Here is a 21,335-nt window from a genome sequence, read left to right on the forward strand (position 1 = left end):
GGTTTCTGTAGCTTTTCAAACATCTTGATTGCTTTTCTTATGGAGCACTATTGGCTGTTTTGATGATCCCTTAAATTTTCTTTCTGATACCATTCTGATGAAATTTTTAGCTACTTTGGTTAATTTAAATATTTGGAAACTAAGTCCAGGTGTGCTTGCCTTTTGTGCAATTTAGAAAATGTCAGCATGCTATCATGCTACACTAAGATGCTAACTTCAGCTCTTTAGCAAGCTAACTAGCTGCAATGGTGATTTAGCGCTGAACAGCTCTGAGTACTCACTCAGAGCTGTTCAGATGGTTCAGATTTGTTAAGCAACAGAAAGTTGTTTAATACTTCAAGGTATGCCTCTTATGCCCGAGGGTGCACATACTAGGGGATTACTATCTGTCTGCTCAGTAATCCTGCAAAGGTAGGACACTGTTCTTTACCTCTTTTGAAAAATCCTCCTACCCAAAGGACAAAGCTCCACTTTCCATATGAGGACTCAGTTGTGTAAAACGCAGAAGCAGAACTCAGACGTAATTTCACTAAATGTTTCAGACATACATTCACTGTCATTTGGTCAATGACATGTAATGCTAATACTTCAGTAATTGCAAACACTCCCTAATGGGTGATAGATACAATCAGTTGCAATGTTTATTCTGATGATAGACCAGTACTTGGTGTCTCAGTGATGGTGTGGGCTCTGTAGAAAAGCAGCTAACCCTAGCTTTTAACAAATGGTGGTAACTGACACAAATTTCTGACTCGGTAGTAGAGTTGTTGAAATTAATTTTCTTTTGATGGATTAGCTGCTTCCTAATCCATTAACAGCCATGTTTAACACCTGAGATGTTCTTGGAATTGCCGAAATAGGAGGAGAGCTCAGGGCCTCTTATGTTATGACTGGCTTAGGAACTTCCAAATGGATAGAAAGATTAAGCCTCTACTACATTGGATGTTGACCTATAGTGTAACAGGCGTTCTTCACTGAGAGATGATCACATTATTTCATTTTCATCACAGTGCCCCTTTCATCAAATATCCCTTGGAATATATCATTCATTTTCAGATTTTACTCGTGGTTCACAAAGCCTTTAATGGTACTGCAACTGCTTGCACAAAGTGTGAGCCTCACTAATCCTAAATGTCAGTGCACATCAGTTTTATTGGTGGACAATTGAGTGGCTGTAGCTCAGGAGGAGAGCAGGTCCTCTGCTAAGTGGAAGGTTGATGGTTCCATCCTTGGTTGTTCCAGTCTGCATGCCAATTGTCATTGAGCAAGGTACTAATACCAAGTATTGCTCTTCAGTTCATCCACTGGAATGTGAATGTTGGCTAGAAATCCCATAAGCATAAAAAAAGCATATTGTATAGGGTGCTCAGGTAGAGCAGGAGCAGGCTGTTAGGTACCCGGAGGCGCGTGGACAGCGGTTAGGTCAAAACCGCCAGTCCGTTTACAATCATTCAGTCTGGTAGAAATTAGTTTCAGTTCTTTAATGTTTCATTGCACGTTGTATTTCAGTGATACACGGCACAGGACAAATTTGCAGATTGCAGTTCACGTAGTCGTGATTCAGAAGAATCAGTTGTTTTCAGAAGCGACCTCAGTCAGTCAGTCTGACAACTGAGTAATCCTTTTGGTCTCGCTCTGTCTGAAGATTTTTGTTTGAGCTTGAAAATGGTTACAAGTTAAAGCTTGACACTAGGGCAGGGCAATATGGCCAAAAATATTTATCACGATATATATTTGAAAATTTGCGATAACGATATAACTGCCGATATAATTAATGCGAGACAAAATACTTTACAACTCCACAAGTTTATTAGTGCAAAAAAAACCCCATCAATGTATTTTCAGTTAAACAAGCAGCTGTTTTTTATGTGCATTAATATATAAAAATTTAACAGTGCAAATGCAAATTCCTGGCTGACAGTTCAACCAAAAGGCATTTCCAGTTGAAATTGGCCGACATATCCTCAGCATAACCATGTAAAATATCCACAAAACTTAAAAAGAGGTTATACACACACAATATGGTAATATTATATTGAACCACAGTACGTATTACGGTCGCCGTAATGCTCCGACAATTCATCAAGTGTTGTGGCTTGGTAGCTTACCGAAGTTGTACTAAAACTTATTTGACAGATTTTTGAGCACCGTGTATCATGTAAAATCAGTTCGGTAATAACGACGGCCCGCTTGCACGCTCTTGTTGTGCCTTGGTGTGTATCTGACGGGCGAAAGCCAAACCAGTTCCACACCACTTTAGTTGCGCCATTTTGTACAAACCAATTCTGGTTCATCTGTTTCATTCAACGATCCGCTTTCGTCCTTGTCACTACCCGATCCGTACCGGAAACCCAATCGGTACCCCGCATGCGCGAAAGGTGTCTACTTCCGGTCGAAGCATTTTACGATAGTTACAGGTCAGAGTATCTGTTAAGATGTTAAGAATAACAAGTATCTCTTAAAATGTTTCCGATAATGAAACATTTAATACAATGTAGACAAAAACAAAAAAATAAAAAGATAGTGACAGATCGGAACTCCCGATCCTTACTGCGCATGTGCAAAGTCGGGCTGTACAAATCGGGTCTACCCGATCCGTACCGCGCATGTGCAGGGTACGGACTGCGCTGGACTGCGCTGTGCACATTGAAGAGAACGGCAAACTCAACATCGAAGTTTACCGGAAGCCCACACACACGGACCAGTACCTCCTCTTTGACTCCCATCACCCTTTGGAACACAAACTTGGAGTAATCAGGACCCTACACCACCGGGCAGAACATGTTCCCTCTAAGCCTGAAGGGAAAAAGAAGGAACACACACATGTAAAGGAAGCACTCAAAACGTGCGGCTATCCTAAATGGGCGTTCTTAAAGTCAGCAAAGAGGCACAGAAAAGAAGATCAGACACCAGCGAGGGAGGACAGACGCAACAACATTGTCATCCCCTATGTAGCCGGCGTATCAGAGAAACTCAGGAGAGTTTTCTCCAAGCATGACATCCCAGTGTATTTCAGACCCAGCAACACGCTCAGACACAAACTGGTTCACCCGAAAGACAAAACACCAAAACACAAACTTAACAATGTGGTGTATGCTGTACAGTGCAGCGAGGAATGCTCAGACCTCTACATTGGAGAGACCAAACAGCCACTTCACAAGCGCATGGCACAACACAGAAGAGCCACCTCCACAGGACAAGACTCAGCAGTCCATCTGCATCTTAAGGATAAAGGACACTCTTTCGAGGATGCCAATGTTCACATTTTGGACAGAGAGGACAGATGGTTTGAAAGAGGAGTGAAAGAAGCCATCTATGTCCACTGTGAGCGACCATCTTTGAACAGAGGCGGGGGTTTACGACACCAACTCTCTGCCATCTATAATCCAGTTTTGAGATCCCTTCCCAGACGCCTTAACGCCCACTCACATCCTGGGCCATCTGACCTCAGGAATTCGCATGATAAGGTGGGGCCAGGTTTCACAATGAACACACCCAAAACTCTGGCTGATTGGGACCCACGCCCAGTTTCCCACCTTGGCTCAGGCGATTAGAGGATCGTCAGGGGGTCCTTTTGTCCCTCTGTGGGGGGTCGCTCCCACTGGGTTTATGTCTGGGACTCTGCACCATTTGACCTTGGAACTGAGGAAGCTTCTCGGATGAGAGGTGAAACGTCTTCAAGCAACTTAAAGAAGTCCAGACGCTTTTCTTTGCAAGCTCCTTTGACTGCAGGGGTTTTCTTCTTCTTCTGTTCGTTTAATGGCAGTTTACTCCCCAGTGTAAGAGGATACTGCCACCTGGTGACTGAGCGAATGAACCCTATTGTAAACTGAATTAGCGTCATTACAAACGTGTATTGAATTTGATTTAGTGATAGTCGAGTGTGTTTATGCTTGTCTGTGTGGAGAGGATTGTTGGAATAGTTATGATGATGTCCGCTATCACTGTCAATTGCCAGTAAACACTTCATCTGGCTGCTGAATCTTCACGTGACATATTACAAAGTCTGTATTATTAACTCTGTCATTAGGCACCATTCTTCTTATTTTATGGCGCTGTTGATCAATCGGGGGACGCTCTCTGTTGAGGAGAACAGCAAAAATTTGTTGCGGATACGGATTATCCATTGTTTAAATGTCCCGGTAGTCGAAAAGGAGGCAGAGCTGTTGAGAAATGCTAAGAGCTAACTGGGCGCTAACCGTGTCAATATATAATATATAATATATATAATATATATATAATATATTGAATGTCGCAATGTTGGCAAAGAGAGGAAGTGACGTAAGATTTGCGGGATACCGATCGGGTTTCTGGTACGGATCGGGTAGCGACAGTCCTTCTAATTCTCCGTCGTCGCCATGCTTTTTCTGCCATGTGCGTATGAAAACAAAGGCACTGCGCATGCACGTTTTACCCATATTCTATCACGATATTTCAGTCTCATGCAGAGATGACAGTCAAGACAACTCTTTATGGAAGTATGGGAATGTTCACAATAATCTTGATATTAAACAGTGATTTAGGAGTCGTGCACTCTGAGATCTCAGATGTTGACTATTCTAAAACTTTAAATTATGCAAAAGAAATGGGTGCAGCTGGCAAATGTCTATAGTTTATGAATGCAAATTAACAAGTAGAATGAGCTTGTGCTTTGCCACACTGAGGGAAAGTATCCTTTCAGAGCACAGAGGGTCACAGAGAGTCGTTATTACGTTAACTGGAGAGGTATGGTATCGGTGCGTTGGTGGTTCTTTGTGTCTGGGGGTGGGCGTCCGGGTACACACCGGCTCACTCCTTGGCGGCCGCTTATCGGGGCCTGGAGCCTGGGGCTCGCTCGGGCCACTTCGGAGGTGGGGTGCCCCCGGCCTCTCGGCCTGGGGCTCGGTCACTCAGGCACGGCTGGCTGCCGGCGGAGCTCACGGGCGCGTCACTGCAACTCCCCTTGGCTTCTGCTCAGTGGCTGCTGAGTGAGCCCTCATCTGGGACTCTCCTCAGCTCTTACTGGGACAGTGGCGCGGCTGCCCCTCTGTTGGTCTTCCTTGGTCTCTTGTGTTCTGGGGGCCTCTGGATGTCTGGAGTTTTGATCTCCTCCATACCTGCTTCATGCCCTGGGGACGGGGCTGTGGCTCCCCACACTCCCTAGCAGATCGTTACATGGAGAAACCTTTGGAATGCGAGCATGCTGATCCACACAGGTATGCACACAGGTGTACACACGGGTATTCACAGACGCGGACTACAGCTTTCTTGGCTGCTGCCTCAAAGCACATTGTGCGCTGTCTATCTTGCGTGCTGCACAATATCGTTTATTATTTAGTATCTACTGATATCTACTGCTAGCTAGTTTATTGTGATGGTGCTGTTTTTTTTATTATGTTGCTCTTTGTTGTTTGCTTTCTCTTCTGTTTTTTTTCTCCATACAGGTGACCCAGGTGTTTTGTTTGTTTGTTTGTTTGTTTTTCTTTCTTCCCCCCCTTCTCACCGTCTCTTCTCCCCTTTGGTTTTCTTTCTCTCCCTCTCTTTCTTTCATTCTTTCTCCCTGTCCTATCCCCCAGTCATGTCTGTCCCGTTTGTAGCAACTGAAAATAAAATAAATTCATAATTATAATAAAGGTCAATCAAATGGACCAATATGGCAAGGCCATGATGATCCACTTGGTAAAATAAATCCGCTTGGCATCTTTCTTGGCCTTAAGACAACAATTCTGATGGCTAAAGATCCAAATGGGACACAAAAAAAAACAAAACAAAAAAAAAAAAAAACTGGAGAGGTATGAAAGATTTCCTCTGTCCTTATTACAGGGTTGAAGAATCCCGCTAATGACATTCTGGTTGACTAGAAGGTTGTGAAAGAGGTAAGAGGTGTTGTCCAGGATGTCAAGTGATTTGTTCAACATCTTTTGCTCAGTAACTAACTGTAGGGGCTTCAGGTTAGTCCCTAGCAGCGAGCCAGCCTTCAAAATCAGTGTGTTAAGCTTCCATAGCTACAAAGAAACTTGCACCAGCAGTCTAACAACAGGTGTGAACATTTTACTGTATACATTAAATGATCTAAGCTTCATCGGGAAGTAAAATATGCTCTGTCTTTTCCTGTAGAGAGGCTCAGTGTTACACTTGTGGTGAACAGCCAGGTATCTGGTGCTCTGCCCACTGGTTCCCTGTACTTTATCTTCTTCTCACCACTGAAAAAACCAAAAAACTGTAGCATCACCTGAGAATTTAAATCAAAGTTATACTGGATGTCGCCACTGTACAGGGTAAAGAGAAAGAAATAATTACACAGCCTCCTGAGGGGCCCTGATCACTGCAGACACGCTTCCATTCTGTCCTCCATTCAGATGTTAATGCAACCAATCTATAATCATTGAGGGCAAATGGAGTCAGAATGTTTTCTATAATCCTTCTGCCTACACTTGACACACATATGATTAACCGATGAGAAATAATCTGATCAGAAAGATGACGTTGTTGGAGACGAAGATGCTTATATTTACAGAGCAGCAAGCAGAGCTGTGATGAAATTTGACCACAGTGTGCAGATGAAAGACAGTGGGTGGTGCAGATTTGTACCCTTGATGTGACATGGTTATTAAAAAATGAACAGTTTATACCGGCTTTTAAAAGCTTAATAGGACACAGGCTCAAGGGGATTATCCAGCAGCTGCTGAAGGCCAAAGAGAAAAGCAGAAATTAACTTCTGCATGTGAGAGAACTGCACCAATCAGCTGCACAGCAGCCTCACAATTACATGAGACACACACACATTCCTCCATCGTTTTCACCTCGCATGCTATAACCAAGGACTTAAAGCTAATTCCATGAAGTTATTTGTGTCATTTAACACTGTTTCCTCACCGAGAGCCTCTGTCACTGTGTTGCACATAGAATTAAATTAAATTATTTCTATTAAAAATTTATAATAGTTAAAGGTTAACCTTCCACTGTACTTTTATTTTAAACATCAGTGAACTTTTCCCTTCTTCTCCTGTCTTCTCTTGGGTGGGCACCGAATGCCATTTCATATGTACTAAGTGAGACAAGATCATTCGCCGTCTTGCCTCAGTGCTTTTAATTTGTAGTACATTGTCTGGCACACACACATATAATATAACATTCCGCTTTATTTATTTTATTATTTCTTTATTAAAGACTGCTGCCAATTTACTCCAATGGAAGTCAGTGAAATAAGATATTACAGGGACTATCAGGAGGATCTTCAGAGTGTGATTTAAACATGTGAAATGATAAGGTACATGAATTTGGCTTCTCAAAAGCAGCCAGGCATCAAAATGAATGCTTAATTTCCAATACAAGGCAAGTATGGCTCCAGTGTAGTCTGTGGGGCAGACAGCATTGGTTTCATTTCACCTCTTGACTTATATTTTGCCTGGTACAGGTTCTCATGCTTCACTGCATGTAATAACTGTGCATTTACACTTCGTTTGATAAAATATTGGCAAAACTGATAACTTTGCCTCACATCTAGAAGGTTTGAGTGCACTGGCTGGCTGGAGCCTTTCTGTGCAGCGATTGAATGCTCTCCCCATGGCTGTGTGGGATCCCTCATGGTACACTGGCTTCCTCCCACAGTTCAAAGACATGCATGTTAGGTTAACTGGCAATTCTAAAATTCCTGTAGGCGTGAATGTGACGCCTCGGTGAAAGCGAAAGTGTCGGCTCTGCAGATTGGAGACCTATCCAGGGTTTACACCACCTCTCACCACATGATCGTTGGGATAGGTTCCAGCAAATGGATGAGGCAAAACGATGGATGGATAAATGGATGGATGATTCACAAAAAGCTTGTTAAGCAGCATAGACACCAAAATAATCATCTGAGCCTATTGTAAGCTTGTATATGCAGTGAGTACTTGAACTCATAAAACCCCTCATGTGTTTACATTAAGCTCAATTGTTTGCTTGGCTTTAAATTCAGAAGCAAGAGTCCCAAGATACATATATGTAAATACACAAACTTCTATCAACTTGTCAACAGATCTTAACACTTTGACAGAAATAAGGGAGGTATAAACAGAACACTCACACCAGCTTGAGAATTTCCAGATGTAAAACTTTTTTGTGTTGAACAAACCAATCTCGTTGCATTTGAAATCCATTTACACATCTCCTCCTCCAACACATACAAGTATAACTCTGCAGCTAATGAGACCACCATGTTCATGTGGTTGTTGACACTTATGTAAGCCACCAGAGATTCGAATATGGTGAGAACGTGCACAGGAATACAGACACTACATGCTAAAGTGTTGTATTATATATGTTGTATAAATCTATCTAGCCAGCCATATACTCGTTGGATCACGATTACTGTGTTTATTAAAGCAAGTTTGCCATTTGGGGAAATGCAATTATTTGCTTTCTTGGTGATATTTTAACTTAACGTAGCACAAAGAGGGAAAAGAGGGAAACGGCATCAATGCTCTGTACAACAGGGAACAAATTCAGACACCAGCACTGTTAACCTGACTTGCCATCTTTGCAAACAATTTAAGTGTAATATCACAACCGTGTGCAGGGAGCTTGTTATCTTGTTGCCTTGTAAACAATTACTTTGAAGATGGGGCCCAGATCTGTGACTTTGTTGCATCAAGACAGCAATCGAACTGGAGTAGGACGGAGTCAGTCTGCTATCAGTCTGCTATCAGTTTGCAGTTAAATGGGGTCAAGCTGGCAATTACATACAATCTGTTTGTGATAATATGGCCATTATCTGTGATAAATCAGCAAAAACTGCAAATCTGTCGCTCTCTGCTGCAAATCTTTTGCCATCTGTAAACAAAGAGATTCAAATTTGAGACAGAATTTCAGAACCAAATAGTAACATTGTCCCTGCAAGACAGCAATTTAACTGCAAAAAGTTATAGGTGCTCTGCAGTTTGGCTTTTATATAAGGATATAGCAAATCAGCTGGAAAGCAGAAGGGTTGGAGATGCCACGCAGACGAGTTGCATTAATCGCTCTATACTGATGCAGAGTGATCTTGTTGGGAATCTGTCTGCATTTCTTTGGCAGTCTGTCTGAAAGTGATTGCAGTCAGGCTCCCATTATTTTTAAACAGGTTACATCCCACCAGACGACCTGCGCAATTGCCTTGTCATCAAAAGTGGTAACCACTGATTTTTTTTCCCAGTCACAAGGAGGTTGGTGTCCCAGTTTTACTTTCTGTCACTGTGCCATTAGTCAACTACCTCCTATAGCTGTCTATTAACTGGTTGTTTATTTACACTTAGATGTGATAGTGGTATTAATCGCCCCTCGTATTTCTTGAGAGAAACTGTAAAAAAAAGTGCATTTTGCAAAAGACGGAACTTTTAAGTTTGAGTAAAATTTTCCGATAGTTCTCAAGAAAACAGTTTGGTTTGGTTTTAGGAAGCTAGAACTGCTTCATTAATTCTGGCCATTAAGTCTGGTCATTTTATCCTTTGTGGTAAGTGACTGTGTCCCACCAGTGTGGTATTATTGGGCTGAGCCATGTTGCTGAACAGTCTTAAACCAGTTGAGACATTTAAATAAACAGTTACAGCTTTCATTCTTATAAGAACTGGTTTCTATTTCTTTATCCCAGTTCAGGTCTTTCTACCCTTAGGTTGCTTTGTCAGGGCAGGCAGTAATGACAACTGTAGCAGAAATAAAATTAACTTTGCTATTGTTTCACATTAATTTTTTGTCTATTAGAAAGGTAGAACGATGCATGTTTATATAAAGTACTGTCAAAATGTACCCTCTGATTCTCGCTCTGTCTGAGGTTTCCACCTAAGCTGGGTGCCTCATTTGTTACATATCACTCCTCTTCGCAGATCAACACACAGAAGCTGAAAGCGTGACAATGAGAACGCTGAGAAACAAAGGGTGAAAAAAATGATGTAAAGGTAGGTGGGAAAACACACATATGACCTCAGTGGAACAGGCTCTAAAGAAAAGTTTTGCTTAACTGTGCCCTCAGCTTACTAGTTTCAGAAAAAGAAAATCAAAAGCTGAACCAGAAAAGGATGACTCATCTGAACACTCAGCTAGTTTATTCTTCTCGGCAAGGGAACATCAAATGATTCATCCACAACACTTCAGTTTGTATGAAGGTTAATGAGGATGATTTTATCATATTACATGGAGGATGTCTTATTTGTTTCCCTCCCGTTTCTTTATGTCTGTTCACAGACATAAAACAGGTGTTGATAAATGAGGAGATCTAATGTGTGAGTCAGAGTGCACTTCTGCATAATTTTTTTTTATAACAAATGGAGTTGATAAGTGACAAGAACGAATAATAAAGATGAATAATTCAATCAGATTAAAGAAGAACAGGAAAGTGTTAATGAGGATAATAATCTTACAGCTGCAAGTAGCATCTCAGCCATTAGACTTTGTTCTGGACAAAGTCAAACAAAAAAGAATAGAGTTTAATTTTTATCACACTTGCACTAATATGCAAGTTGTCCAGGTGATGTACAAACGACACTCACTGTGACCTGTAGGCTGACAGAGAAATGCCACAGTGATGCACGAACACCAGTGTTACCCCCATATTCAAAATACACAGAAGGTGCAGTTGGTTTCTTTCAGAGATGCAAGGACAACAAACTCTTTTTTTTATGCATACAAGATAGTGAAAGCTCTTTGCCACTGGAAAGAAATACAGGTAATAAACGTAAAATGAGCTGCTGTCCACCCAGCTTTACTTGACATATTGTACCTTACCAAACAAAAGCAGGTGCAACAGGTATATATAACAAAACAAAGTTATAAGTTCATCAGATAACAGAACAATGATCGCTTCTCTCTTTTACTCATCTCCAAAATTTTCCTAGTAACCACTTCGACTGCTCACTTGTATCAGGGACAAAAACTCTTGATAGCTTTAGCTTCGTCCACTTTTCCTGTGTTAGCTTCTTTAAAATGTCCATGTTCAGCTCAACGACGGGTTTTAAGTGTTTGATTAGTCTTGCTGGACCACCTGCGGTTTACTTGACAAACTTTGTGTCTTCACTCACAGTGAAAAACGCTGATCATCCGCTGATTCAGATCCCGTGATGGTCAACCGGTGCACCTCTAGTTTGTAGCAATTCTAAGACACATTTTTCACTGGTATCTCATCACATATGCCATACTTTGTTAAGGCCCCCTTGTTGTTACATTTTAAAGTATCGTGTAAGTATCTTATTTGTAAGGCACCCCACCCAACAGCAGATTATTGAATATATAAAATGTAATTAACTTCTAGCAGTTTTTTTTTGTCTCAAAACCATTACAATAATATATTGTGATAGAGAGTTTGTGTAAAGGATGTTCTCAGATTCCTCCACAGACAGGGTGATTTGACTGGACTGCTGAGAGCGAGCTGTGAGAAGGAACATGATGGAGAAGAAAGGATTAGACCACTCTGTATTTCATAATCTCCAATCTAAGATGACTTGGTGGGAAAGTTGTTGTAGCTCAGTGGGAGGATTAGAAAAGAGATGTGTCACTATTGCCTCTTCGCTTTCTCCATTTCGGGCACTCTGTTTCTGGATCTCCTACTGTTGACCTCTGAGGTCGTTGTCTCAGTAAGCTTCAGTGAGTCAGTGGTTGTTGAAAGTAGGTGTCACTGAGCAGAAGGGCCTAACAATAGTGAAAATATTCTTACGACAACAGAGAACTTTGTCTTTCCAAATGCTTAAAACTAAATGAATCTATCCAGCCACGGGACACTTAAGTGGGGATGTTTCTAGGAAATCAAAATACATAATAAAAAAATTATATTATTGGAAAATCTTAAATAATAATAATAATAATATGTCTGTGAAGGTTCTCTAATAGTAATAATAACAATGTAGAAGACATTGAGAGAGATTTTCAGGCTTAATTGCAGCCTTATATCTTATTGCTGATTTATTCTGCAAAAAAACACAATTTTGTTGCATAATAGTTTTGCATAGTTGAAAAAAATTACTTATGCATGTTTTATAGTCAAAATGTAAAGTACCTAGGGCAAATATTTTCATTATGTGTCACTTTTCATAATCATGCATGTTGTATCATTGCCATAATAATATAATTCATAATAATAATGTAACTTATCTGCGAAATTATCACTAATTGTTTAGTTCCTTTTGTGTTCCCCTCTTGTGCTTCGGTCCTTCCGTTGTGTTAGTTACTACCTCACCAGATCTTGTTGTCATGTCCTGACTGTGTCTTGCCCTGTGGTCGGGTAGACCTCTAGAACTGATTTTTGGACTTTTCTGTGCTCCTTTGTTTCTTCTTCTCAGTCACAGAACAGAGCAGGACAGCATGTCAGAAAATCCCCGAGATAGCCTTTCTACCTGTTGCTCACTGTTCAGTTGTTTCATTTGTAACCACCTTGTTATTACAGCCGCTTTAATCTGCAAAGTTTGACAAGGCAAACCAAATGGCGAGATTATTTTCTGTTTATTAAAATGTAAATCAGCTGAGGACGCAGCTGTGAAATTTCAGGGAAGCAGCGACATTAAAATCCTTCATATGGCATTAAGAGGTCAGGTTTATATAATGCAGCACTATGAGATAATACCATGTATACGATTTCATAGCTGCTTGTGTCCACTATAAAGGAGGGGAGAAACAGTGCAAATGTGCCAGGTGACCAGATTGAGTCCATCAGTGCACTGTAGTGCAGATATGTAGCTAAGATTCACTCTAATGGAGCAGATCAAAATTACTTATGCCCATCTAAACATAAAAAATCGCTAGTTAACAAAGACTACCACTTACAGACATGACTGATTTGCATTAATCTTAGTGCAGGAGAACAAATATAACACATATCAAAGGAACACAATAACAATTTGGTGCTTGTCTGCCTTCTGAAAGATGCCCACTTACATGCTGATACACAGTTTCAAACAATAAGTCAGAGATGGCTTGGCAGCCCTGTGCCCCTGCTGAGATCGCCAGACTCCTAGACCACTGAGAGTACAGGGGAAATTCAAAAAAGGCTCAGCCGAATGAAAATATAATCTGATGCAATGTAAGCTGCAGCGAACACAGAGCCGATAGTGCCCGGGGTTAACTGTCAGTGGATGAAATCAGACTGATGTTTCACTCTGGTATAAAACTGTTTCAGCAAGTGCTCAAACTATGCTGCTGTGAACTCTCTCAAACAAACCCACTCATGCAGAGCCAGTTTATAATATCTTGCTCTGACTGTACATTGGCATATTTAGCAAAAATGCGAGCGCACACCTTTAAGTACAATCAACCGATTTGTGTCTTGTGTGGTTTGTTGTGTCAGCTGGTAATCAGTCACCTGAGAGAGTGACAGTGGGAGCAGCTCAGAGAAGCAATTTAGTCAGAACGACCGCGTTGGAAGTGATAAATGCCAGTAACATGCAGTGATTGATATAAGGGCCACCAGCTGGCTGCGAGACCCTTGTTTCAACCCTGGGGGTGTTGGCACTTCATCTAAGTGTTGCAGAAAAGAAGAAGATTTCTAAGATAAGTAAAGTGGGGAAAAAAATCAACAATTTCAACAACATTTAGATGCATTTTTGGCATTCTTACACATAACAAGTCCGACTGACTTTGATGCTGCCCTGATTATTTATTTCAGATGTTTTTTTTTGTTTGTTTTTTACAGATACAGCAGTTAGGGCCTTCAAATAATGAATTTTGATGTCATTCTGATGTCATAGAAGTCACCATGAGCTGATATGAACCAACAGTTCTGGTGACAGAGGCAGAGATGATTAGCAGTCTTGCTTTTATGGAAAACTTTAAAATCAATTAAACGGCTTTCAGTTAGCTAAAAACAAAAAGACAGACAAAAAGCATTCAGCTGCAATAACACACACTAAAAAGTGCCAAATAAACACTCACATCTATTCCTCAGAAGCTGAACTAAACAGTATGTCTGTGGTTGCTGGTTTTGGTGTGTTCCATCCAAAGATACAATATGGTGGCTTTACGTAGCTTTGCTTTATTTTTTAAAAGGTTTACAATCTATATTAGTTTTCGTCTATGAGTTTCATGGTAAGATGCTAACCTCTGACCTTCATTTATCTCCTGTGCCATCTGCTACAGATGATGCAAACAGCACTTTGGTGGCTGTAGCTATAAACCCTGCTGGTGCAGTAAGATTTGACTGGTTTGATAACAATTGCAGTACACACAGAATTTAACGATATGTAAGCGACACGATGATAATATAGTCGTTCTGTCATGTTACGGTTAATGTTGAGAGACAGTTGATGTCTGTTTATATTTGCTTAGACCTTCTGTGAGTTTTGCCTCGTTACGTAAGTGAATATTTTCAGTCTACTTTTATTTATTATCAGCTATAATTTAAGGAGTACATACATGTTAAAGCATCAGTGACAATAAACCTGTCATAACTATAATTCTGAATGGAGCCATATTGAGTTCCTTTAATTGAGATAATTTCATTACATTTACTTTGGAACACATTTACAGGCATTTATTTACATGAAAATTTGAGTTATGAATGTAATTTACATTTGTTACAGACAGAGCTAAAAGAGGGTTCATCAGTAATGAGCTCAAAATCTACAAATATTTCTGCACAATATAAGAAAATTAAGTATTTTTAAACCTGCAGCAGGAGCGATTCATCTAAAAATAGCTTCCTCATCTCACCTCAGCCCCCCTGGTGATCTTATTGATTAGAACGCATTAATTCTGATTGCCAGTGGTCAGTATGAGGGCTCCAGGGAGCTCATCAATCCATCCACTTGTTCTCACTTTAAACTCGCCACAACTATAATGAGATGGTATTTATTTACTTCCAGGTGATGTCCTGGCTTGGACAGTCGTTATTGTATATAGTGTGGCTCCATAAAAGTCCAGTGTGCACCCTGAATGCCACCTCATTATTTACCCCTGTGGTGCGATGGTGTCGCTCACATCATGACCTTTAAAAAGCAAAAGGTCACCGTCCCTCTAGTGCACAGGGAGTTAAAATTCTAGCAAAGGCAGGATCTGCTTTGCTTATTTGTATATATATATATATATATATATATATATATATGGATTCATGAGTCTTACAATAAGTTGAGAAAAACAAGCAATTCACAGCTCTGGGGAATATACCTTCACCTTCTACTGTCAAACTGCATTTTTATATAAGTGGATATGGCATGAATGGGTGGAATGCTGATATAAGCCTTTGCTTTTAAACAGTGAATGATGAATGAATACAGATTAAAACAGATGAAAGTAACTTTGGACAGTGTACACAGATCTTTGAAGACTAAAGCCATTTTTTGTGTGAAGCAGTTTTCGATGTAAAGGGTTTTTTTTTTTAGTTATTTTTCCAATGAAGAATATGACAGCTATGATATATATTTTTTAATTTGAAAACAAAAAATCATTTCCCCCCACTTGTTGTTGTGTTCACCTCTAATTATGTGGAAAAAATTAAGATTAATCTCAAATCTCATCATAAATATCTTCCCAGGTATTGAAAAACACACATAATAGTATTTGTATAAAACATGTAGCCAGTGAATATGGCTTAGAGATTATCTTGATGCTCAGCTCTTAGAAAATGGAGAAACAAACTGAGTTTACACTCAGTCATAGTGTATAGAGAATAGAAATAAACTGTTCTTGTAATCCAATTTTCTCCCCTAATCTTTTGAAGCAACAGGCCTTGAGTGGAGTGCCAAATCAGCCCAGATGTATAAATCAGAATGAAATCCTCATGTGGGTTATTTTCTTCCTATTACACATCAGGGTTGTTGTCTATAATAGTTTAACAAAACCCATTATGTGACTTTTAAAAGAACAAGTATATTTAAGACAAAGACTCTGAATAGGGCCATACCAAATTAAATTAACAGAATTCATCAAAATAAGGAGCCACAGTGATATTGCTCTGTATAAATGACAGGTGTCATATTTAAAGGAAATAATCAAAACACACTAAGATAATTTAGGTCTAAATGACTGAAACTCAAATGGCGCAGATACAGTCTTAACATATTGTCAAATATTTAAAAAACCCTCACATAATTAAAAAGATAATTTAATACATAATTGGTGGATGGCTCCCTGATGACGGTGCACACGTGAACACAAACACAGTGGGAGAAAATTGTTACAACCAAGGCTGCAACTTAAAATTATTTCCATGAATAATTAATGTCCAAAAATGGGGAAAAATACCAACTGTGACCAGTGGTCAGCATTCTTGTAGTGTTTGTACCGGTAACATATTTTTTTAAAAAAAGGAAATGAATCATTTCAGCAAATAGAAAATGTTAAAATAAAAACCCAGTCTGCATTTAAACACTCAGAGACATACACTTGCAAGCTTATGAAAGGCTGACATTGCCCCCTGGGTAAGATGTTCCTGATGGGAAAAGAAAGGCTGTTTTTTCTGGCTGCACTCAAGTCTTCTGGGACCATTTATTTTTTGTAGAACCTTTTGTATATATCTACAGTTGCAGGATGAATTGGACCACATTTGAGTCACATATATCACTGAGCTTCTGACTAAACCAGCCTTTTTATTTTTTTCGAAAAGCAGCAGCCAATCAGCTAAAAAGAAGCAAATTTCTGAACTATTTAAGCAGATGAAGGTTTACATATGAAATTCAGGAGGTGAAACGCATCAGAGCAAAGTGAAGGTGTAGCAGACTGATCTCAGACACCTCCACTTGGACTTAATTTAGTCCTATTCAGATTACAGTTACTATCTGAAAGGTCTCATGCAAATACAACAAATGACTCCGATTTATGCGTTTCTGCATTGACATCATTTTGTTTCTCTAACTTTCATTAACTGACATGTGCGCGATCCCTTCCAGCACCCACGCTGAGACTGATGCATCGAGGTCCACGCACTCACACACACATACACACTCCCTTCTCATCACTCGGCAGCAGGTTTCGTCACTCACCCTGGCTGTTGGGTCCCCCCTCTCCCTCCTCGCAGTCCGTCATATTGTTTAGCATCCTCTGTCCTCTTCAGGCTGAGCGCACTGAGCGGCACCGCTCTTGAGCTTGTTGCTGAGTAAAAAGCTCTGGGTGGGCAGCAGCCAAAGACAAGTTGCGCTTTACTCGTGCGTCTCGCAGCTCCTGTCCTCCTGCCTCTGGCTGCACGAGAGAAAGGAAAGCTGTGTATGTGTATTCTTTTAACTTGCGTGACTTCCTCTGTCTCTCTTTGGGAAGAGGATAGAGAGACTGAGAGCGGCCGCAGGGTAGAGCTGATGATAGTGCTCAGTGTCACTCACATGCATGCTCTCTCTGTCTCTGCACACCACTCACCCCCCCCCCCCCCCCCCCCAAGTCAGTTTAAGCCTGATGAATACATTCATCATGTATTCAGAAGGTATTATCCTTCTCTCCCTCCCTCCCTTTTCTCTCCCTCACCCACAGTCATCATCATCCATCTCATCACGAGAGAGACGGACGGAGAGGGATTGAGAGACAGAGAGGATGCACATCAGATGACAAAGTATTGCCTCCTGAGATTAAGCATTGCTTTTGATGTTCTTTTTAGACAGAAGTCAAGATTGCATTACTGTCTGTTTGTTGCTCTTTTGTTACAGTTCCCCTTGCAACGTTTTGAAATATTTACCTATGTGGTCGTAGCCCATTATTTGTATGGGAGCTACAGGCTGCACTTGCATATCTCTAAACTTAAATCTGTTTCCACACAGGCTGAACTATCCTAGGGTGCCAAAAGACTTTTTGTCTCCTAGAAAACTGTGGAAGATATACTATTGCAAAAGTTTTTCTATATATTTTGTTCTGCTGAAAATGGTCTAAGGAAATGTATGGGTAGTAATAAAAACACCCTTTTTTAAGAGGTTTATCTACTTATGTTTTAACCTCTAATAGACCATTTATGTCAATTATATTTAAATGTATTCCAACTTTACCAAGTCTGGGCCCTTCTGGTTAGGAATCACATTTCAGTTTGCTATTATCATGCTGTGGTCACTCCATGTTTCAGCGAAATGACAATTTTTTGAGGAATGCAAAATAACACGGCCGCAGACAGAAATATTTAAGAATAGAACGGCTTGGTTGTGGCAGAGGAGGAAAAAAGGATGACAGCTAATCAAGAAAATATACAAATGATAAAGTGAGTGATGTAAAGAATCACAGTGAAAATGAAGCAATTAAGGAAGACACTAACAAAAAAATGCATGATGTTGATGGTTAAAAGTAAAAAAGAAAATCCAAATCTGTGGCTTCATTGATGATATATTCTAATCTGAACTGTGTATAATATCCTGTACTGAAATTTAGAGAGCATCACTAATCCACACCACCTGCCTGGCATGGCGAAAAACACAACTGGCATTTAATGGATGAAATGAAGAGAGAAAGGCTTTTTTTTTTTTAAAGTACTCTTGACATTATGTCACTGTGAACTGTGTGTTCAACTCTGGTAAGATGATCTCTGAGGTTTGGCAGATGTTCAGAGAGACTTGATCCTGACAACAGTATCCAGAAAACAGCTACACATTACATCATGTTCACTCTGGCTCATCTGATATTTAAATGAAAAAAAAAAAAAAAAATCAAACTCCACCATGACTAAAAGATGAGAAAAAGAAAATTTGAATGTTGGAAAAATCAAGTGGTGGAGTGAATAATAATGTTGCAAGCATGAGAGAGAGCATGCTTAAAACACATGGGGTTATATTAGATTATAAACACAGAAATGATAAAAGATGGATGAAACTTTCATGTCTAAAAAATGAAACCAACATGAAAGTGCGTTGGACTTGCAGCCATCAGCAGTTGAAACTGCTGATTGCAATAAATGATCATATAGAAGTCTATGGAAAAAAAGCCCTCTGCTCTGTAAACACTTAGGCCTCAGCCACACAGGTCTTCTGGTTGCTAAGGAAAGACGTGGATCCCAGTCGGTGACTCGTTGCTGAAGGTTGCTGACTGTTGCCAGATGAAATCCTTTGCAAAACCATCTTTATGATCTCTTTTTGCTACTAACAGATTGTCGCAGGCACATTTTCAGAGAAGACACCAACTTGTCTAAAAGACTCGCTATTTAATCTGTGGTAGTAAAACCTCAAAAAGGGTTCTGCACACTGGAGACATTTACCTTCAGAGTAAAAGCTGTGCCTCACTGCTGCAACAAACATATTTCAAAAGGTGCAAGTTTTACTTTGAAGGTGAACATTCTCCAGACAAGTTGGCCATTCAAGCTACGGGTGTCCAAAGCAGTCTGCTAGAGGCCAAAGCACTTGCAAGAAGGTATTTGGTGCAGTGCTCGTTTCATGAATGCATTTAGAGAATTTGACCAGACATTGCTGTGTCTGTCAGACATGTCATGCAGTCTTCTCCTTAGAAAAAAGTCGACAATTGGACCAGGATGGTGACAACGACAACACTCAACTTGAAGATTCAAAACAGGACTTTACAATCCAAAGGGGTTGAAGCAGTATAAAGCCCAATGGCTCACAGTAGCTATATCTTGTGTCTTTTGTATATACATGTTTTATACTGTCTATTTATGCAATAGCTTTGCATAACATATTTGTGCAAAAGCATTTCAGAAAGGGGAGGTGGATAAATAAATGGTGCACTCAAACTGTGACAGCCCAGTCTGATCTCCAGTGGTTTTATGATGTCACTCCTGCTGTGCGTACTGAGAGAACAAAGCCACTCCCATCAGTAATGCAGTAAACAGTAAAACTTTCAATCAGAGATGGCAGTGAAACATCCTGGATTAAGTTACACTTTGAGCAACAAAGTAGAGTTTAGGTCCAATATTTACTTTTCTTTAAGCTCTGTTTTGGTCTCCATTGGGGTTTGAGATGATATTCGTTTTTTTCTTAGCCGTTAAATGCGTCGCTGTATTCATTAACAGCGCCTGTCTGCTGTTCGGTGCCAGGCCCTGTGAGAGTAACTGGTGTTCAGAGTGTTTTTCGTGTGGTTCTTTGAAAATGGATGCCTGCTGTGGCTGAAAATGATCAGATGAAAGCTGTGAAAATGAATCAAAGCAGTAAAGTTGTGGGGTGTAAAACCCAAGGCAAAAAAAGGCTTCTATGGAAATCATGGGATACTTTTTGTGGGTTTGTCACCTTTTGGTAGCCAGTAGGTAATTTAAACAATATTTCATATAAAATGTTTAATCTTTAATTACATTTCAAGTACAGGCATCATTCTTGAGGCATCGTACTTTGCACTTCCTGTTATATACCGTAAATATATACAAATTGTGCGTGTGACCTGTCCCGCCGTTCCCCTGACTTGTCAGTAAGAGTGGGCTGTTGGCTAGGCTTTGACTGGCAGAGAGCCTGAGAGCCATCTTCATCTGGGCCAAGCGGCTTTAGCTCTTAACCCACGGGCAGCTCTCTCCCCTCCCGTCCCTCTGCCTGCTGCTGCTGCTGCTTCACATGTGGCTCTGGATACTAGAGTTCACCAACTGTTTCACACCTATGTTGATGTGCAAAAACATGCAAGCACATTCAATTTAAACGTATGTTTTCTACAAAGAAAGTATGCACGCACACTCTCACGCAAACATACAAACACATTTCTACGCATGCAGACTTCAGCCCACTGTAGTAGTGAACTTTCTGATGCCCTAATCCTGCAGATTAAGGCCAAAGAGAGCTGGGTTGAAATCCACTTTTACTTTTTCCCTGATCAAGCACAGGGCCTGTCCTACTACTGTTAGCTTCAGTCAACTCTGTCACCCAAGTACTGAGGTGACATCTAAATCGTCTTGCACCTGAACGAGGGGGAACCTGATGGGGTTGGCATAAAAAAAACTGGAAGAAAGGAGACAAGCAACACCACCTGAGGGATTTCAGCATAGGAAATATCACCCTAATAAGTGTAGTTACCAATCATTAATGCACACAAGCTCATTACTGGCGAAGCGAGGCATGGCAGATTAAAGTTAATAATTTATTTGGCTAATTAATTTAAAAAAAACAAAAAACTACAGCATCAGAAAGATTTAAAGATTTAAGAGCCTCGCCTCTCTTTGCCCCTCTACCTTCTAAAAGAAAAACTCACAAAAAAAAACAGATAAATAAATGAAGAGAGGGCAGCTCAGTTAAAAATATAAAACACAGATGTGATGAACAACTTAAAATATTTTGTCAAGCTAAAACACAATTAAATAAGCCAAAGCAAGACAGCAGTAGGGTAGGGTCACCATTAAACAGCCAAACAACCACGGGAAATTAATGTGGTCCACAAATGGTAGGAGCACAATGCCAGAACAGACTGAACGATGGGCCATAGGTGCCACTTAAAGCAAGCTTTGATTAAGAAGCTAGGGGACAGTTCATGTTCATGCTGCGTTCACAAGATAAGATAAGATAAGATAAGATAAGATAAGATAAGGTAGAACT

The 21,335-nt window shown here is 40.3% G+C and overlaps 1 protein-coding gene across 2 annotated transcripts in view; it reads right to left on the bottom strand.

Annotated features, from left to right (window-relative positions):
- slc12a5b (solute carrier family 12 member 5b) overlaps nt 1-17,229 on the bottom strand; it is a 38,507-nt gene extending 21,278 nt beyond the window's left edge. Inside the window, exon 1 of one of the 2 annotated variants that reach the window (XM_086276173.1) lies at nt 16,893-17,229. In XM_086276173.1, coding sequence (XP_086132299.1) covers nt 16,893-16,947 — 55 coding nt within the window. In that variant the 5' untranslated portion in view covers nt 16,948-17,229. The remainder of the gene's footprint in view (nt 1-16,892) is intronic. The other variant, XM_086276172.1, reaches the window with a different exon arrangement.
- Nucleotides 17,230-21,335: the final 4,106 nt, after the last annotated feature.

The sequence above is a fragment of the Aulonocara sp. 'chitande type north' Nkhata Bay genome, linkage group LG20 (assembly GCF_057382095.1).
Source record: "Aulonocara sp. 'chitande type north' Nkhata Bay isolate Kocher_YH1m ecotype deep benthic linkage group LG20, A_spYH_male_GT1.1, whole genome shotgun sequence".
Classification (NCBI taxonomy): domain Eukaryota; kingdom Metazoa; phylum Chordata; class Actinopteri; order Cichliformes; family Cichlidae; genus Aulonocara; species Aulonocara sp. 'chitande type north' Nkhata Bay.